General features: G+C 37.2%; 1 protein-coding gene and 1 pseudogene across 2 annotated transcripts; both read right to left on the bottom strand.

Moving 5' to 3' along the window:
* Positions 1 to 1431: 1431 nt before the first annotated feature.
* On the bottom strand, positions 1432 to 18900 carry LOC131233123 (2-methylene-furan-3-one reductase-like). Of its 2 annotated transcripts, none has more exons than XM_058229728.1 (3): positions 18762 to 18900; positions 2603 to 3089; positions 1432 to 1951 (listed from the first exon to the last, which is right to left on the bottom strand). In XM_058229728.1, exons 2-3 carry the CDS (start codon positions 3069 to 3071, stop codon positions 1605 to 1607), a joined length of 816 nt encoding a protein of 271 aa, XP_058085711.1. In that variant the 5' UTR covers positions 3072 to 3089; positions 18762 to 18900; the 3' UTR covers positions 1432 to 1604. The 2 variants fall into 2 exon arrangements, with proteins under 2 accessions (XP_058085711.1, XP_058085710.1); XM_058229727.1 differs by lacking the exon at positions 18762 to 18900 and adding an exon at positions 4034 to 4245.
* A 188-nt stretch (positions 18901 to 19088) lies between these two features.
* LOC131233122 (pentatricopeptide repeat-containing protein At5g66520-like) lies at positions 19089 to 21195 on the bottom strand (annotated as a pseudogene).
* Positions 21196 to 21893: the final 698 nt, after the last annotated feature.

Genomic DNA, 21893 nt, shown 5'->3' with positions numbered 1-21893 from the left:
GAAAGGAGGAGAGGGTTACCACGTACGCAGCCCCTTGTCCAAAGGAATCTTTTGCTTTAATTTATAGATAAAGTGACAGCGAAATTAAAGTGATTTATGCCTGAATGTGATTTCAGTCTTGTATACACGGAAGCAGGCCGGGCAATCTAAACCACAGGGATATGGATACGGATATGGTGGGATTTGATAACAACATGCTACTTTAAAAAATGAGACCCGATGAATTACATATTAAATTAAATGATTGAATTACCAAGCATATCTCCATAATCCAAAGTGGGTAAGATTTGATTGAGCTATATGCCATAGTAAAAAATGGTGCCCAATCAAATATGGGCTCAACTGAACAACTCTCAAACAGAAATCAGATTGTATATGATTGACTCACCAAGGATATCCTTAGTAATCTAATAAGATGGTATTTGATTGGGCCATGTCTTGATGTTAGAGACGACATTTGCAATTAACTTTCAAACATACTTTGTGCTGGGCTTTATAACAACAAGTGGCCTAATCAAATCCAACCATATCATGTCGCCCAAGATATCCTTGGTGATGGTGCCAATTTCATCCCTTACACAGGCCATCCACTGCCGCAAATCTAGTCTTCCCTATAGATGAGTAATAGTAAGCACCCTGCATGCGCTAGCCAGCAAGAGACTCCCCCTATGTAGTAAGGTAAAGAAAGCAACAAGCGGAGCTTCATGACGCGAGCCAGCAAAGTCTTGCGCAGGTGCGCTCACGTTTTTCATCTGCTAATGCCGCCTTCTTTTGAAGCTCGTTTTTCAGGCACTAGCGCATTTGACCTTAGTAATAAGCTTTGAAGCCAGCACTTTCTTTTTCTTTTTTGCAAAACGATTTTTCGGTTTATATTATGTTAATTATATTACACAGAGGCCTGGCGCTACTCTATGGCAGACTCCCCATCTTCAAGTGGGAAGCACAAGCAATCAGATGAACATGTGATTTCTGAAACATAAGCATGTACGGTGGGGAAATGCTGTAAAATGTACAAGGTGTCCCAATCTCTACTTTCAAGTAAAGTTGCCAAGGCAAAAGTCTACATCCACGGCATTCTAATGGACGGTGGGAGCAAAATTGATTGCACCGTCCATTTTTCAGGATTTTACTTGAAAGGCTAAGATCACCCAATCGCAGTACAATCTGTAGTGGACCCCTCATAACCAATGGTTTGGCATGATCATAGGTAGGCCCACATGCTGACTGGTCTGCTTATCAGAATCGTCCATCTTGTGGACACTAAGCTATACTGGCAACTGAAGTTTCTCGCACAGAGCAGTGTAATTTGAATTCTTGTATCCTACTTATGCAAGAGTATGAAACTTCTTCTCCAGAGTAAAAATTATCTAGCCGTTCATTTTGCAGGCCCTTATCTGAATGCTAGCGACCATCCGATTGGGCAATGTTCGGTCAGTATCCAATCGCGAGTCATACATTACGAATAGATACAATACACTACCATATTCTCCTATTAGAAGCGATATAGAGCATAGATTCCCGCATTTTACAACCATTGGCTATTAGAAATAATACAGTGGATTGAATAACTCCAGTTTCTGTGTGCATGCGTACGGTTCACCGAGTCAATAAACGGTTGCATTTAGAGCAACCATTTCAGTTGCAATGTTATTCTCACGTGGAACGTAGCTAGGTGAGGCCCAAGAAGGGAAGGGAGAGATTACCACTTTCCCTCTAGCTCGCCCGGTCTCCAAATATCGGAAAGCTTCGATCACGTCCTTAAAATGATATGGGCCACTGGGATCGATCACAGCCTTCAGCTTCCCAGTCTCTAAGTATGGCCTGAGCTTCTCTAGATTGTCCCCGCTAACAGTCAAGCTCGAATAGATTGCCCTTGGATGCGTCAGTGGCCATGTTATGTCGATGATCGGAGCCTCATCTTTCGCCACTACGAACGAGTTCTTGCAATCCCCTGAAGAATCATAACAAAAGTACTAATCATCTACTAAAATGTTTTGGGTTTTGGGCTAGTTAGGTCAGATCGTCTAGCCCAACCTATTGAAGGTCTGGCTGGGTTGGGCAGGGTTCAAGTTGAGCCTGAGCCATTTACTTGGATAGGCTACATTTTCTAACCCCAGCCTGATCCACTAGCCATTTAGCTTGGCCCAAACCTGCTCAGAAGCAGGTCAGCCAGTGACCAGATGGCTATCCTAGTTTGATCACTTTGATTTTTAAGGGGGCGCTTGGCTCATGGTATTATATGGGATTAGGTGGGATGGAATTGCATTTGTTACTGGGTTTGAGGATACTTGGAAAGGTTAGGATTAGGTTAAATAGATTTACATTTGATCCCTATTGGATTAGGATGACTGGGGTTAAATTTTTGAAAAGTTCTGTAAATAGGTTAAATGGATTTACATTTGCTCCCTATATGAGCAAGTTCTGTAAATCCCGCTATAGAAAATAGTGGTGATTGAACACTTACCATTGAAAATTCTTGGGACTACTGAAGTTTTATTTCAAGCTGATATTTGTGTTTTTCCTTCATCCAGTCTGTTTGACCTCATGAACAAGTTAGATGGCAAATAAACATCACGATGGACCCTAGATGATCTATACGTACCAATGGTGTCATAGAGGATGTCAAATTTTTCAGTGATCTCTTCATATTTGATCTTGGTATAATCGAAGACGGTATCTGCTCCCAAGCTCTTAACGAAATCCACCTTCGGAGTGCTTGTTGTCGCAGCGATGTGAGAAGCACCATAGAAATGCTTGGCTAGCTGAACAACCAAGGTTCCAACACCGCCTGCACCGCCGACCACAAAAATGCTCTGGCCCTCCTTGAACTCAGCTGTTTCAAAGCCTTCAATAGCAGTCTGAACAGCCAGCGGCAAGCTGGCTGCTTCCTCAAATGTCAGATTAGCAGGCTTTGAAGCTACCAAGCTTTCCTCAACCACAATGTACTCGGCCAGCGTTCCTAGCTGCTTAAGTGGGCCAGGGGCATTGAAGTCCTGAATGTTGCCATAAACCTCGTTGCCGATTTCAAATTTAGACACGCCGTCGCCTTTGGCGACCACAGTCCCAGCCATGTCGCACCCGGGAACCACCTGCGTGGTGAGTATTAGGACCTTGTATTATAGGTCGTTGAAATATCACATCTGCCTTAAGAGAGTTGTATGCATGATAATACTAATCAATTGTGCACATGGCACACTAATAATACTCCAAAACGATTTCATCATCGGCTACATCATTAAAATCACATTAATAGAATGATCCAAACTATCCGAACATTAGCTATGTAAATCAATGGTTAAAAAATATTCGCAAGTTGCTCATTTGTAATTCTTATATGTGTAACTCACCCAAGACTCCCAATTTTGCCGAAGTATATATTTCAATAATTTTATTATAATCATTTTATCAAATTTATACACTAATTTGGAATATTAAAGTTGATTTAGTAATTAAATCGAAGCTTATGTAAATATATTTCTATTAAAAAAAAATTAGTTCATTTCAATTATAAGTTGCCAAACATAGCTGTTGAGGATTCTAAATCACTTTAAATTTGTGATTTGAATTCTAACGCATTCCAAATACAAGCTCTCTAGACTGAGCCCTTCGCATAAACTCACACATGCAACTACATGAGCACACATAAGAATTCTGAATCACATATCAAGGTGGGCCGAACAAGGGTAGATCATTTGGCCTAAAACTCAAGCTGCTCAACTGCCAAGAAGGCTATGCACTTGGGAAAATGGAGGTCTGACCCACCGGACAATTCCACATGTCACAGAATTGGATGCCACACATGTACCAGATTGGCACGTGTGGAAGATAAGATTCTGGGCCACAATGAACGTGCCCTGGTCCATAAATCAGAGCCCAATCATCTATTTTTCTAACTACTCACTTCAATCCCATCGGCCTGACTTTCGGACCAGGGCAGGATCATGATGGTACTCACCTGGAAAGCCACATGGATATCTTACACGTGCACGGTGTGGGCACTTGTGCCAAGAAAGTTGTTGTAATGATAACTCACAGGGAAATCGGTGGGGAATATAGGACGCTGGCGCATCTTGGAATCGATAGGATTCAAAGCGGCAGCTCGGACTTGCACGAGCAGTTGGTTATGTAGAAGAGTGGTTGGGAAGGGAAAGTCTTCCAGCTTTAGGACCTCTTTCGGACCGTACTCCTTGTAAAGCCATGCCTTCTGCATTTTTTTTTTCACTCAAAACCTCTGTGCTCTCCCCCATTCCTTCTCTCATGTATTTATAAAAAGGGGCTTGAGATTCTGTAACCGTTTATCACATCTATCTGCATCATGGGACCATTCATGCCCCTGCATAAAGATTAAGTTGGTCTACTCATCAGGTGGGCCCTGTGTTGCGAGGAGATTTGATATAGAGCAGGTTGTGGACAGTTTCATGGACAAGATGGATCAGACAAGGCCCAATTCGAAGCAGAAGTGATCTGGACCATCAGAATTTAAAACAGAGGTATCTTGCAAACCGGAATGAGCTATCAGACGTACCATATATGATTTTGGGATAAGACGAGCTACTTTAGCCACCCAACCCCAATACGCTGGGTTGCCCACGTCGAATTTGCAAAATACCATCAGATCGACGGTCGAAATCCCGTTTTATTTTCATTTTTACTATATATAGTAAGTTTTAGTTTGAATATAACTCTTCATCCATTAGGTTTTAAGAGTTGCGCCCAACATAAAAAGTGCTTAGAATAATTGAGAGAACATCATGGTTCGGCCAAATAGGACACTTACTATTTTTGGCCAAAAACCATGCACACTAGTAGACATCACGACAAATAGTAAGTTTACTATTTATATTCAGTCACGATTTATAGGAGTTTTAGTTATAGTTTGATTCTGAAACTTCTCCCATGTCTTAATATCTATATTTAAAGGGTTGTGAACTCGTTTATTTCATCTATCAATCAAATTACGAATTTTATAAAATTTATTTATATTTTGCTTCTTTTTTCTCGTGGACTCCAGAAGTCTCTCTAAGGAGTCCAGAGAAGCTCTGTGAATTCGGAGTAGTTATCCTTGAGGAAGACGGTGATCACCTCATCACATTCATCTCTGCGTCAAGATTCAGCTTGCAAAGAAAAATGACAGGTTGTCCATATTCGCACGGTACATGTGCAGCCCAAATAATGAATAAACTGATCTGGAAAATATCAGTACTTAATCAATGCAAGCAAAGGGAAATTGAAAATGAAAAGAGTAGAGATTTATGTCCGTTTGGTAATTTTGCTCCTACCCCTTTGGGTAGTAAAATAGAGCTTTCTTCTCCAAAAAACTAAAATAATAATAATAATAAGAGAGCAACTTTCTTCTACTCTTTCACTGTTCATAAGTATCTCATATAGAGATTTATTATCACCTCATTCGCCAAAAGATATCCTCTGCCACTGTACAACTTGCAGATATTTTCACCCAAGTCCTTGGTAATAGTAAATTTCATCTTTTACTAAGGAAGTTGGGCATTAAAAATCTTCATGCACTAACTTAGGTGGCATGCACGGATTCTAACTCTTTCATCTCCTTTACCATGTATTGGATACAAAAAATCACACCAGTCATATGATCACTTCAGTTGTATTAAAAAGGGGATTCTTGATTTCCTTCCCTCATGTCATTTTGAGGTTTTTAACCCATCGATCATTAACAGTCTGGAGTTTTTCCCTAGTTGCCGATTTGTAGTAGGCGGAGTCCTCCAATCAGTGGTTTGGATGACCCAAAAGGTTTGTTTTGGACACATCCTACCCACTGTAGGCCCTATAGATGAAAGGCTGGGATCTACTAAGTGTACTGAATTGAATGTTTGATGACTAACTTAGACAATTTTGAATGCAGGGCATCCTCTGTTGAAAAATATGTGATGATGAAGGCAAGATTGCACTTTGCACTCTACACATACCAACAGTTGCAGATGTGTACAAGATCAGAGGTAACACAGGGCCCACTGTATAGATGCCCTTGGGTCCACTCATTTTCTGTGGCCCACCTGAGGTATGAAATGACCTGATTATTAGGCCAGAAGATCTCATCAGGGTAGCCCACCTGATGGAAAGATCCGTCTTTCATAATGGTATGTGCGTGTGGAATTAGCAAACCTCCAGATTAGATTTATCTTGACAGAACTTTCTTCTGACTGTACATTGATGTGTATCAGGACAATGGATCGAATGAGTTTTATTGGCTTCAGATTCTTCCCATGTTCAGAAAGCAACCAATGATGTGGAATAACAGGTAAAAGAATAATGAGAATGGTAGGTAATGGTAGGTATGGCAGGATAAGATAGGATTGAAATATGAGGAATGAGATAATCTTAAGTTCTCACTAAGCCTCAGGTTTCAAAACTGGGGCCCATATCTAATGGACCCTGCTCGGGAAGACTGACAATGATGATGGAGACCCACTAGCATTCTCAGAGAGAATAGCTGCCTGTTTCAAGGTTTTCTTTCTGATAGGATTGAAAGATGAGGAATGAGACAATCTTAAGTTGTCGCTAAGCCTCAGGTTTCAGAACTGGGGCCCATATCTAATGGGCCTTGCTCGAGAAGACTGATAACGACGATGGAGACCCCACTAACATTTTCAGAGAGAATAGCTGCCTGTTTCAAGGTTTTCTTTCCTATAGGTAAATCAATTCCGCAGCACATACAGCATTTTGGTGAAGAACGAAAACCAGGCAGATAATCTAATTGCAGCAATACCACTTCTTTTTTTTGTTTTTGAAAGGCAGCAATACCACTTGCATGTGGAAGAAATCAGAATTTGAAAACTGATTGAAATTCAGTCTCAGATTTCACAAGTTTGGATGTGACTGCACTTCATAATTTTCATTAAAGGCCTGTTTGGATTGTAAATTACATTAGTAATATATTGTAAAAGCTTCATTATTGCGATTTTATAACATTTGTTTAAACATGTAATTCGAGAGTCAGATGCAAATGTAACAGAAGATAAAAGAAATTGTAATCATTACAATTTTACATTATATTACAATGAAAATCTCCTATCCAAACACGAACATCAATATGTTTTTATCAATGTTTTGACAATTAAGTAATGTAAAAGTATCATCATTACAAATAATTACTGATATAATTTGCAATCCAAACAGGCCCTTACTCTACATTCGTGATTTAAAACTTGTAATATCCCTTTAGTTCCATTTAGTAATACTTCAGTATGCATTCGAAGTGGGATCGACACTATCAAGTGGTTGAAGCTTCAACATCAATCATTGTCAATGAAGATCAATTCTCGTTCATCCTTATCGACCTCTTGAGCATTGAGTGGATGTTACGGCATCTTTCTAGTTGATTCAGGAATGGTTCCATCAGGCATTGATGGTGGTCTGGCATTTGATGAGACGAAGTCAATTATGCAGTGTCGGCTGGGCCCCATTCATTTATGGGTAACTACCTGAATATGATTATTACTGGTAAGCTACAGTTTAGTTTTCGGCATCTGTTTTATCGATTCATGTCTTGTTTCATGGACTGAGCTCATTGATTTTAATCAACCCATGTGATAGACTATTACATAGTGTCTCTGGGAGTTTTCTGCTCTCGTTGCTGGTCCCAAGCCCGAATAAAGGAGGGTTGCACCAGGTTGGCAGCTAGCTTGAAACTTTTTCCATAACTTTCATTATGGAGCCTGACAATATAACATTCCAAACTCATGCTAGGGCATTCAACTTTAGTTATGATTCTTGATAGAGTACTTAGAACAGGATTTGTATGGCCAACCTCAATTAGTTGGGACAAGGCTTAGATGATGATGATGACGACAACAATATCTTATGTTATAGTATGACCTAGAACTGCACCGGTTAGAGTGAGTTGGTTGCGGTTGAAGGATTTAAAAGGGTAAGGGGAAGGTCCAAAAGGACGCCGGTGGATATAGTAAGAAAAGATTTGATGAACAATGGTTTAATAGAAAATATGGTTCATGATGGAGTGGAATGGCATAAGGAAATTGACATAGCCGACCCGATAAGGCTTCGATGATGATGATGTCATGATAATGATCTTATGCTATTGGTCTAAAGGATGATTTTTAATCCATTGTCTAAGTAGGAGAAACAATGGGCTCAGTAAAATCAGGACCAGGCCAGGCATGTTTATTAATTTAGAGTTCAAATTCAGGCCCAGGGCTGAACCATATTGATCATAAGAGGACCCAGGGTGGCCTTGATTCAGGCACAGGCACAACCTGCGGGCCTAAATTTCAGGACCCAATAGTAGGTTGGGCCCCAAGAACCAATAAGCCAACCCATCCTGTTGCCAGCTCTAGTTGCAAGGGATACTTCACTCTCCCTTGTTCATGTCCTCTTACTTTCTAGTCTATTTATCTGGTAGAGATACGATAGAGCATTATCTATCGTTGTGGAGCCCACCTTCAAGTGGCAGGCAAATGGTGAATCTGAATTGTCAGCGTAATGGGTCTTCCCTTGGATAAACTCATGGTTCAAAGATCTCACTAATAAGATTACTTTTCAAATCTTATTCCATGAATGTCAGGTGTTAGTGGTTTTAACTTTCGCTTTTTTTCTAAGAAAGAGACAAATTCATTGAGCCAAAAGAAAAAAGACATACAAACTCGATACCAGAAGCAGAGGTGACCCTTCTGTCACCCTACCTGTGAGAGCAAAAAACAAAGGACAGCAAAATAGTAGAAAGTAAATGGCGTGAAACAATAGGAGAAAGATCACCGTCTTCCTCAAGTGATTAGAATCTTGAATCCATTGGGAGAATTCTTAAGTCCACAAGAAAATAAGAAAAAAAAAAAATCAGGTATTTTTTTTAATAATTAATCTGAAAATGCTCAATTACATCAATTATATGAAAGACCCAAAACCCTAATAGAAGTCCTAATTCAAATAAAATGGAAATTACCCGAAATAGCTAAACTCTTAGTTACCCGAAATAGCTAAACTCTTCTAAAACCTAATTTGCTAAAAATAAAAAGTCCAAATAAACCTTATTCAAATTTTTTCAACATAATTACGAGCAACTTCTAAAATATGTAAACTCCTAAAACAAAAATATCTAAACTCCTAAAAATCGTAGTGTTGGAACGGAGGAGTGCGTTTTTTTGGCAAACAAATGAAATCGACCGGCATAGTAAGCCAGTTGACATAGGAAGCATCATAACATAAAGATCCATAGGTCGTGCATTTCGTGACAATGCTTGTATCAAAAGCTATAGCTAATTTATAATATACACTTCGAACAACAATTTCTCCCAATCCAAAATGAATTTCTTCAAACCGAACGCACCTAGGGCCTAGTTACTCCATGACCAACCTAGGAATGGGCATGGCTCTGATGGACCTTTTGTTTGGGTTTCTTTTGGTCCAACCATACAAATAATGCATTTGTGGTACTTCCTACATCAATCCCCTCTACTTGGAAAGAACTCATTCTTGAGTTATTCAACGGACTCGAACTCATGATACTCATACAAGTCCGCCACATTGAAAGTCTACAAGATCTCCATGCCCTCAGGAAAATAAACAACATAGGCATTTCATTGATTTTTTAAGGATCAAAACATGACTGATCTTCTTATTCCTCAACTTATTATAAGTCTCAGTTGAAAATTTCTCATTGTGTAGGTGAACTAGTATGTTATCATCCACTTTAAACACCTTCTAGTGTCGATGGTTATCAGTCTCTTCTTTATCTTTGACATTAGACGCATATAACTTTTTTGCATATTTTTTGTGTATAGGGCTGGCACAGCACACGAACTCATGATTTCCCTAACTAGACTCTTATAGATCAATTTATCCACTTGCCCCTGCAAGATCTCGCATTTCAAACTCATCCAATAATGTGGGTGATTAAGTAGGCTTGACCCTCGAATAAGATCAAACGCGGCAATTCATGAGGAAGTTCATAAGGCATAATCCCCTTGAACTCCTGCCATTAATTTCAACTTTTCTGTAATATTCATAAGTTCTACTTTTTTCCTCTTTACAACTAATAAATTGATCTCCCCTATCTCCTCAAATTCTTTAACGAAATCACATACAATTACGAGAGACCTGTCACGCCCCGACACTTGGGTACCCGAATAGGGCATTTGGGACCCGAATCCCAAGTTTGTGAGTGATGCAAGACATGAAATTCAAATGTGATGTGCGAGATTTTAGGCTTAGATCATACTAATTCAAAACAATCACATAGTAATTCCACATCCCACACAAAAAGCTCAAACATTCAAATAAAGGAGAATCTGCATGGGTCCAAGCCTACACAAGCTAGACTAGATCAATAAAATTATGGACCAAATAATGCTCAAAGGGAAATAGAAATCAGCCACACATGCATAGTAATCAGTCCCTAATCCAAGGGATTCCCCAATTTCAATTTAAGGAACCCTAATATGAAAAATAAAAAAAAGCAAATAAATTAGGGATAATGCAATCTAGGGCTAGGGTTTATGAAAACTAGTATAAAAAAGAGAAAATAAGAAGGAAAAGCGGAATCAGCAAACGTCCACGTGTGCGGACAACATAGGGCCTGGTGTACGTGCGCACAAGCCTGGCCGCACGTGCGAGCGGGGCCCGTTTCACAAAACAAACTCCTTGGCCTTGGTCGGCCAGGAGAGGTCTCCAAACCTTCCAAGTTTTGTGGCGATACGACATACGGTCGAGGCGCAGTGCTCCGTCGAAGTTTCGGCCCTCTTGTAGGGCTAAATTCTGGAAACTGGTTGTAGATAGACGAACAGCTGCAAAACAAACGGATTTGAAGCGAGGATGGTCGTGGAATGGATGAAATAAGATGGAGGGGCGGATTGGGATAAACGTGGTTTCGCACCACGGTAATTAGCCCTTCGAAAAGGGAGGGCTTCGCACCCACTTGAATTTTTTCACAACTCAAAAACTCAGAGAGCAGAAAAACACGCAGGAATTTTTATTCAACTTCAATGAATCAAAAGAACTACAAGGGGTGCCTATTTATAGGAAAACCCTATACCCCAAAACTCGCACTATGTGCACAACCAATTACTTAGCGATGAAGTAAACAAAAATAAAAACCAATCAAAGAAATCTAAAGCGTTCATGATATTCTAAATAACATAAATAATCAAAACCTAAAATATGAACTTAATCCGACCAGCAGGCCCCGATCATGAGATCCCATAATGGGCTTTACTTGACTATCGGGCCCACTTCAATGAACCAAACTCCGTCTTCTAACTAGGAGGCCCTCCTTGAACGTCATCATCGATCCAGATCGATGGAGGGGCCCTCCTTCTTCTGGTGTACGTGCGTAGGGGGGCGGCGTGCGTGCGCATGTGCGCGTGATGTCCCCATCAGCGAGTTTTAATACATTGATATTTATTATAATCCACATGATTCCATCAAATTCATAGATATTTAGAGTCATCTAAAAGAAAATTACTAATGAAATAATATAATATTTACTAAATTCAACTCTCTTGACATATTTTTTTTACATCGAAATTTGAAATTTAAACTAAACATTTTACATCGAAATTTTGAATTTAAACTAAACCTAAAGAACAAAAACTGAATTGAAATTTAAACTAAACCTAATTTTCTAAATAAAAATAAAAACTAATAGTAGAGGCCTGCTTACTCATAGTATTCCAGTTTTGCACCTATACATTTTTTTTTATAGTAGGGTGAGCATAGCAGCCTAATAGAGTCATTTCTTACCTGAAATTTAAAATGTTCATATATAAAAATTTTATAAACAAAAGAAAAAAATATAATATGGATAATAAAATAATATGAATTTAAACACTAGAATCATAAATATATTATGTATGTGATACTTTCCATAAATTCTCATAAACAATATTTATAATCACTTACAATATCGTACCTAAGTGGATGGTCACGTTGCATTAACGCTCATGCACCGGTACCTCGTGGTGAGGGACCCATTTATACGTTAGCTGGTCAGACCACTACTCCAGTTGTACCTCTGATGCATGTTCGCACACATAATTGAACTCATACATTGTACAAAAAGGAAACTCCAAAGGATCCAGTGGGTTCTAAGGTCTTTCACCCAAGGGACACAATCGCCCTACTTGCTGGTTTTAGAGACTTACACCCAAGGGATACGAACACTCTACTTGCTTGCGTTACATCTAACATATTAATATCAATGTTCAATTAATGTTAGATATGCATGTAAGATGAATCATTGTTTCACAATCGAAAATAACAATATAATGCTATCATGGATTTATTCACGTGCTTTTACTACTCTTACAAATTATTATAAAAATCAATAATTATTGAATTATTAAAAAAATACATTTTTAATTAATAACTCTATATAAAATTTCATCGAAACTTTAATAATTAAAATACTTCAATAAAATATTTTTAATTTATTATTATTAAATTTAGAAATTACTAAGATTTGATAATGTATAAAAAAATTTATTTTAAATTCTAACTTTAATTAAATTATTTTTTACTTAAATAATATTAAATCTAATAAATCATATTAGCATAAAAATATTTATATTATTTTTATTCACTAAATTCTAAAATTTAAAATTTATTTTAATTATAACATAAACTTAACAAATATATATTTTTTATATTGTTCTAATATTAAATTAAAATTTAAAAAATTTATATAAATCAAGTATTTTTACAATTTGAGAATTAATTTATATTTAAATTTAACTTTATATTAAATTGATTTAAATCAATCAAATTATAATCTAATTTATTAAATAAATTCCAAAGCTGATGAATTTGATTATTTTAATAACAAAATTTATTTAAATTATTAATTTCTAAAAGTTTAGAATTAAAATTTGATTTAAAAAATCAAATTATACTTTCAATAATTTATTAAATAAGTTATATTATATTCTAAGCTAATTAAGATTCATTTTTTTATATAATTTGAATATTTAATTTAAATTTTATAATGAACCAAATCGATTTTATTCAACAATTATTTCAAAGTATATTTCAAAATTTCAACAATTAAGCTAAATAATTAAATAAATTTTAAATAAAAAGACCAATCACATAAATAATTAATCTAACAATATTAATATTAAAATTTGAAATAAAATGACATAATGATAGGCTGAAAATTTTTAACTTTAAATTAAGATCACCTACTTAATTTGAAGTGGTGGACCAAACCTTATGCAGTACAAACCAGACGTATTCACTCAATGTGCACAATATCTAAAATCGAATCTTAACTAACTCACAATTATGCACCATGTACACACTAACTATTGTTTTATGATTCTAAGGGTGGGCTCACACTTATGCACCATGTACACGCTGACTATTGTTTTATGATTCTAAGAGTGGGCCTGCACTCATGCCGTAAGCTCATGGCTAAACCCCTATTTATAGGGCTTATGCCGTAATTGTTTTTGCATGTGCTTCATATGTGAAGTAAGATACGAGTAATGGTGTTTCATGCATGAAAGAAAATGAATTTTTAAAACTCCTATATTAAATACCAATTTCATTACTATATTTAATACTAATGCTTAAAAGTTTCAACCTACGTAAACATATTGCATGCTAATACCTCTACTTCTATCTAAAATAATGTACACGTAGGCAAGATATGGAGTTAGAATATCATTCATTAGATGTGTACTCAGATGGTTCAAATAATGAATAGTTTAGATTTCTATATGGGCACTCCACATGACAAATTTCAATTCAACAGTCCAGACGATACGGTTCACCACTGGATGGTTTTGATTGGTTAGCCCATCTATTGGAAAGTAGGTCAGGGATTGAACTCTTTGGACGGTTTAAATTGATATGAAGTTATATTGACTAGTTGATAAAGGTAAGTACCATGAGATTTGAATGGTCCTTGGGTAGAGTATTTGGAATGCTAGACCTCCCACGTTTCACACATTTTTCTTTTCTTTTCTTTTCTTTTACTTGTATTTATATCCATTTATTTTTTCTTCTCTTTCGCATGTGTGTCACATGTGTGCAACATGTGAAGGGTGTATGGAATGTGTAGTTTGATTTGGCACGTGCATGTATGCATAGGTTGGTTACATTTTATCCAAGTCATTACAAGACCGCCCTTACACTTTAGAAGTCTTGGGTTGGTTCTTCGCTCTCATAGGGGTGAGGATAATCGTTTTACCATCTTTAAGAAAAACAAATATATTATCATGGCCTCTATGCATAGCATCAACATTGTATTGTCACGATCGACCAAGTAGCATGCGACAAGCCTTTATATCAACCACGTCACACATTACTTCGTCCTTGTAATATTTATCCATGAAGAACGGAATGCGAAATCATTCAATTACTTTTATTTCGTTGACTTTTTTTATCCATCCAATCATGTATAGAGAGTAGTGCTTCTCTATCTTCAGTTATACCTTTTCCACCAGTCTTCAATACAATATTCTCAATGCTCTCGCCATCTATGATTAGATCACGGATCTTTTGGTTCACGATGCACACCATTCGAAAGATAGTGTCGTTGTGGATCTATCTCCTCTTTCGGTGTATACAAAAGCTTCCTCACGATCAGAGTGGCGGCCTATGATTCACCATTATCGGGTGGTGGCCTGTGATTCATCATCAATGTCACACCACGAACATTATGACTACGAGCTTCATCGTCAATCTCATGCTGCTTATCATTACAAACACGGGTCTATCTTAAAGCTCTCATCAAACAGTTAATTGTCGCCTGCAATCCTTGCATGACTCGCATATTCTCCCATTAGAAAGCTTCGAACATTGTCGTCATTGTCATAGAATTGTTCCCTGAAGCCTCATCCGTGGAGTTGTCGTCTAAACCATTGTTAGATGCCATCGAACCAAAGAAAAGCCTCACTCTAATACCACTTGATGTAGGGAAGAGCGTGAAACAATAAGAGAAAGATCACCATCTTCCTCAAGTGATTAGAATCTTAAAAGCATAGGGAGAATTCTTAAGTCCACGAGAAAATAAGAGAGAAAATTCAGATATTTTTTTGTAATAATTAATCTGAAAATGCTCAATTATATCATTTATATAAAAGACCCAAAACCCTAATAGAAGTCCTAATTCGAATAGAATATAAATTATCCCAAATAGTAAAACTCTTCTAAAGCCTAATTTGTCAAAAATAGAAAGTCCAATTTTACCACAATATTCTCAACCTAATTACAAGCAACTTCTACAAGACATAAACTCTTAAAACTACAACAACAACAAATGACAAAAATAGAAATTTCTAAAAATAATAAATTTTTCCTAAAAATCGTAATGTTAGACCGGAGGGGTGCATTGCGTTTTCTGGTGAATTTGGTTGGCATAGCAAGCCAATTGACCCAGGAAGCATTGTTACATGAAGATCAATAGGTAGTGTATTCCGTGACGATGCTTGGATCAAAAGTTACAACTAATTTACGGTCCACACTTCAAACGGAAATTTATCCCTATCTGGAATGAATTCCTTCAAACCGGACACGCCTGGGCCTAGTTATGTCATGTAATGACCTGAATAAAATGTAACCAACCTATGCATACATGCACGTACCAAATCAAACCACACACACCATACACCCTTCACATGTGACACACATGCGAAAGAGAATAAGAAATAAATGGATATAAATACAAGTAAAAAAAAAAAAAATTTGTGTGTAAAACGTAGGATGTCTGGCATTCCAAACACTCTACCCATCTGGACCATTCAAATCTCATGGTACTCACCTTTATCAACTAGTCAATGTATCCTCACATTAATCTAAACCATCCAAAGAGTTCAATCCTGACCTACTTCCCAATAGATGGTCTAACCAATCAAAACCATTCAGTGGCGAACCGTATCGTCTGAACTGTTGAATTGGAATCTGTCATGTGGCCTGCCCATCTAGAAATATAAACCATTTATTATCTGAATTATCTAAGAACACATCTAATTAACGGTATTCTAACTTCATATCTTGCTTACAAGCACATTATTTTAGATAGAAGTAAAGGTATTAGCATGAGATATGTTTACGTAGGTTGGAACTTTTTAATATTAGTATTAAATATAGTAATGAAATTAGTATTTAGTATAAGAGTTTTAAAAAATTCATTTTCTTTCATGCATGAAATACTATTAATCGTATCTTGTTTCACATATGAAGCACATGCAAAAACAATTATGGCATAAGCCTTATAAACAGGGGTTTAGCCATGAGCTTACAGCATGAGTGTGGGTCCAGTAGAGTTTGAGTGTAGGCCCACCCTAAGAATCATAAAACAATTGTTAGTATGTGCATGGTGCATAGGTGTGAGTCAGTCAAGACTCAATTTTAAACATTGTGCACATTGAGTGTATACGTCGGGTTTGTACTGCATAAGGTTTGGTCCAGCACTTCAAATCAGGTAGGCAATCTTAACTTAAAGTTTAAAATTTCCAACTTATTATTATGTCATCTTATTCCAAATTTTAATAGTTATATTACTTAAATTAATTATTTATATGATTGATCTTTTATTTAAAATTTATTTAATTATTTGGCTTAATTTATGAAATTTTGAAATATACCTTGAAACAATTGTTGAATTAAATCGGTTTGGTTCATATTAAAATTTTAATTTAATATTCAAATTATATATATAATGAATCTTAATTAGCTTAAAATATAATATAACTTAATTAATAAATTGTTGAAAGTATAATTTGATTTAAATAACAAAAAATCTAATTTTAATTCTTAACTTTTAGAAATTAATAATTTAAATAAATTTTGTTATAAAAAAATTAAATTCATCAGCTTTGGAATTTATTTAATAAATTATATTATAATTTGATTGATTTAAATAAGTTTTATCCAAAGTTAAATTTAAATATAAATTAATTCTTTAATTGTAAAAATACTTGATTTATATAAATTTATTAAATTTTAATTTAATAATAGAACAATCGAAGAAAAAAATTTATTTGTTAAGTTTATGTTATAATTAAAATAAATTCATAAATTCTAAATTTTAGAATTTAGTGAATAAAAATAATAATAATTTGTTTTATGCTAATATAATTTATTATATTTAATATTTACTTAAGTAAAAAAAAATTGATTTAATTAAAGTTAGAATTTAAAATAAAATTTCTTATACATTATCAAATCTCAGTAATTCTTAAAATTAATAATAGTAAAAAAAAATTATATATATAAGTATTTTAATTATTAAAGTTTCGACGAAATTATATATAGAATTATTAATTAGCAAATAAATTTATATTATTGATATTTTGATAATTCAATAATTATTAATTCTTATAATAATTTTTAAATGTAGTAAAAGCACGTGAATAAATCCATGATAGTTTTACGTTGATATTTTTTATTGTGAAACAATGATTCATCTTACATGCATGTTTAGTATTCATTGAGCATCAATATTAATATGTTGGATGTAATGTAAGCAAGTAGGGCGATTGCGTCCCTTGAGTGAAAGACCCTAGAACCTACTGGATCCTTTAGAGTCTCCTTTGTGTATGGCGTATAAGTACAATTGTGTGCGTGGACATACATCAAAGGTACAACTGGAGCAGTAGTCTAACCAGCTAATGTATAAATGGATCTATCACCACGAGGTACCGGTGCGTAGGCGTTAATACAATGTGATCATCCACTTGAGTACAGTGTTGTAAGAGATGACGAAAATTGTTTATGATAATTCATGGAAAGTATCATATGCATAACATATTTACGATTCCAGTGCTTAAATTTATGTTATTTTATTATCCATATTTTATTTTTTTTCTCTTGTTTATAAAAATTTAATATAATCTGAACATTTTAAATTTTGGGTAAGAAATAACCCTACTGAGCTGTTATACTCACCCTACTACAAAAAAATACACAAGTGTAGAGCTGGAATACTATGAGTAGGCGGGCCTCTACTATTAATTTTTCTTTTTATAGAAAATTTGGTTTAGTTTGAATTTCAATTCAATTTTTATTCTTCAGGTTCAATTTAAATTCCAAATGTCAATGTAAAAAATTAAATAAATAAATAATTAAAAAAAAGTCAAGAAAGTTGAATTTAGTAGACATTATATTATTTCAGTAGTACTTTCCTTTTAGATGACTCTAAATATCTATGAAATTTGATGGAATCATATGGATTGTAATAAATATCAATATATTAAAACTCACGAACTTGGGATTCGGGTACCTGAATGTCGGGGCGCGATGAGTCATGACCTACCTAGGACTGGACCCGGATCTGATGGACTACTTTCACTTTTATTTGGGCTTCTTTTAGTCCAGCAATGCAAAGAATGCATATGTGGCACATCCTACATCACAAGGTAGACTAGTTGCGTAGTGTCGATCCACTTTATGTGGTAGAGGAGCTCCATCATCATATTATAACAGCCACAACTCCATCATGTCATTTCCTTATTTATCTTACCAACAAAATGGGCTTTCGTGTTCATGGAGAGATGGAAAGGAAACAAGAGAAAACAAACAATGATAAGATAAAATGTAAGAGAGATGCTTTTCAGATTTAAAAAATAATAACAATTGTAAAACATAACACAGCAAATGTATTAAAAAGAAGTAAACTTTGCCTTGGCACATTGAATTGAAAAGACTGTTTTGAAAGAAGTGAAAGAATAGAAAAGTTACACTGATCCATTACCAATCTATATACAAATCAATCTCAAGTCGCTACAGCATTTGATATTGCAGATAAATGATATCCGATCATAATAGTTTATCACCTTGGTAAATGATATCTGATTAATAGTTGATCACCTCCCATACGAAATTCTTACAGCCATTCAGATTGTGATAACCCAAGGACAGTGGTTCAAGATTCAGTTTAACATCATTGGATGAGCTGAAAGCATCATGAGTCCAAACTCGCAAATGACCTGATAAGGTCCTGAAATCAGCTTGTCTCCACATGTCCTTTGCATTACAGGCTTCAGGGGCTAACTCGGGCCCTTAGACCTCTGAGCAGTGTTTGATGAAACTGTGAACTGGTTGTAAGAGGCCATACATATATATACATTATATCCAGCGAAAGGAAGAAAACCCCCCACAATATTATCATGTCATTGCCTCTAATAACAACTCAGCATCGGGCACATGGCTGGCTAACCTCAACGCACCCGTAACCCCAATCAACACCCATTCTATCTCCTTCATCATGGCTTCGGGCACCCCTCGCACAGAAAACTCATGAACAAGGCCATTTGACTTCAATCATACTACAACCAGGCATTGTCTTGTTGATCCCTCTGTCCCTCATAAGGGCCCTTACTCTCTTCACATCCTTGAATCTCCGTCCCTTTGCATATATATCAGACAAGACAACATAGAAAGCAGGATTTTGGGGTTCCAACTCAATCAAATACTGGGCCACCCTTTCTCCTAAATCTACATTCCCATGCATCCTACAACCCCCGAGCAAAGCACCCCAAACAAACACATCTGGCTCTACCGGCATCCTTCTGATAAGCCCTTCAGCCTCTTCAAACAGTCCAGCTCGACCAAGTAAATCAACCATGCATGCGTAGTGCTGCGCCCGAGGGTCAATCATGTAAATCCGTCTCATTTTATCAAACAGATGCCGCCCTTCATCAACTAGGCCAGCATGAGCGCATGCAGACAACAGCCCAACAAACGTGACATTGTTAGGCTTTGTCCCTTGCATCTCCATCTCATTCAAAAGATCAAGCGCCTCTTCTCCAAGCCCGTGGGTGGCAAATGCCATAACCATAGCTGTCCACGCCAAGACATCTTTCTTCGGCAACTCATTAAACACTTTAACAGCCAGTTCCACGCACCCACATTTTCCATACATATCAACAAGAGCAGTTCCAATGACCATATCGAATTCTAACCGGTGCCGCATCAAGTAACCATGCACCCACTTCCCTTGATTGAGCACAGCCAGAGAAGAACAGGCCGAAACAACACTACACATTGTTATCTTGTCCGGTCTGACGTTATCACCCTCCAAAAGCAGCATTTCATGGAACAAAGCCAAAGCCTCCTTTGCCCGCCCACCTTGAACAAACCCAGTTATAATCGAGTTCCAACTGATGATATTCCTCTCCTTCATGACCCAAAACACATCCAACGCTGAATCCAAAGCCCCACATCTCAAATACCCAACAAGAATCGAATTCCAAGAAACCACATCCCGTTGGGGCATTTCATCAAACACTTGCTCCGAATTATGCAAGAGTCCGCATATTGCATACATGCTCATCATGGCATTGTTGATGAAGATGTCATTATCGTATCCAAGCTTGAAGACGTGCGCGTGCAAGCTTCGTCCCGCACCGGAGCCGAAGCGCCGAGTGCAGACCTCGAGAAGGAAAGGGAAGGTGAGGTTGTTGGGTAGGATCCCGTTCTCGAGCATGCGTTTGTAGAGGATAAGGGGCTTGGCCGAGGGCTCGCGCAGGCGGGAGTGGGCTCGGATCATGGCATTGTAGATGAAGAGGTTTGGGTCTTGGATGCGTTGGAAGATGGCGGTGGCATGGGTGACGGAGCATGGATCGGGGGTGGTAGCGCAGAAGACGAGGAGGCGACTGAGGAGAAAGGTGGTGTGTTTGGATAGGAGGGAAGGACCATTTGTGATGATTTGGGCATGGATTTGTTTGAGTTCTTGTATGGACTTGCATTCTTGTATCAAGGAAGTAAGGGAGAGAGCGAGGGACTTGCTGAGTTTGAGTGTCGTGGGCATGATCGATCAAACCCCCTCTCATCACCACCGTTGAGTGAGAAGCTCTCTTTTATCATGCTTGTAAGGTCTACGATTTCTCAAGTGAGACACACCAAATGATCAGGGATGTCCTGTCCCCTTGGGTTGCGCTGACGATGGGCAATACACCCGAAACTCACACGATCGGATGTTTCTAGCTGGCCCACCAGCACTCAATAGAATCTTAACCGTTAATTGGGGACGTCCTCCCTATTTTTAATCATCCAGTCGCATCTTGGATGTGATGGTTTGGTTTATATATATTACCCAGGCAAGGCTCAGTGAACGGTGTATTAGAGAAGATCAGGGTTCGATCATGGTTCTGAACTCTTCATCTGGCGGGACCCACTAGCGTCTGGTCACCGTACTTTTTCCACTGTCTAAGCAGCCAATCTAGTGGCTATGACGGAATTTTGAACCACAAACGAACAGTCCAGATTGATTATATATATATATATATATATATACACACACACACACGATAACTCAGGTGGGTCATACCATCTAAAATCACGTGAAGACACCGTTAAAACATATAAAAACACTTGGTGGGGCCCACCTGAGTTTTGAATGCTGCTGAAACTTGGTCTGAACCCTCATCCAAGTGGGACACACATAATGGATGGGCTGGATTTGCAACCACATCTCGGTGGGCCCAAAAAATGATTATGAATGTTTTAATGGTGCACGGCCCCTCCCCACTTCTGTATGTGGTGTGGCCCACAAAAGTCACGGATTGACTTGATTTTTGAGACCTAGGCCCACGATGGAATGGTGCATCTGACTGATGGGGTAGATGTTCGAAACGCATCACGGTGGGGCCCACACACCTCAACCTCATGGGACGGTCTTGTCAGCTTGAGAATCATCACGCATGATGAGTTCTCAGAAAAGTTCGCAGGTAGTCCGTGCGAACTGGTTCGCAGGTGAGCGTTCAGCTATATATATATATATATATGTGTGTGTGTGTGTGTGTGTGTGTGTGTGTGTGTGTGTGGGGGGGTGTTCACCCTAATCAAATATACACTAGAAAAATAAATTACAAGATGCAGATTTATTTTTGCACAAGGTGATCTTCAAGATGGCGCCCATGTATTAGAAGGGTTTGCCCATGTTGAATTTCCTTCATGGACCATTG

This window comes from Magnolia sinica, chromosome 18 (assembly GCF_029962835.1).
Source record: "Magnolia sinica isolate HGM2019 chromosome 18, MsV1, whole genome shotgun sequence".
Lineage (NCBI taxonomy): Eukaryota > Viridiplantae > Streptophyta > Magnoliopsida > Magnoliales > Magnoliaceae > Magnolia > Magnolia sinica.
The sequence above is the reverse complement of the archived record's forward strand: the minus strand, read 5'-3'. Positions and strand labels throughout refer to the sequence as shown.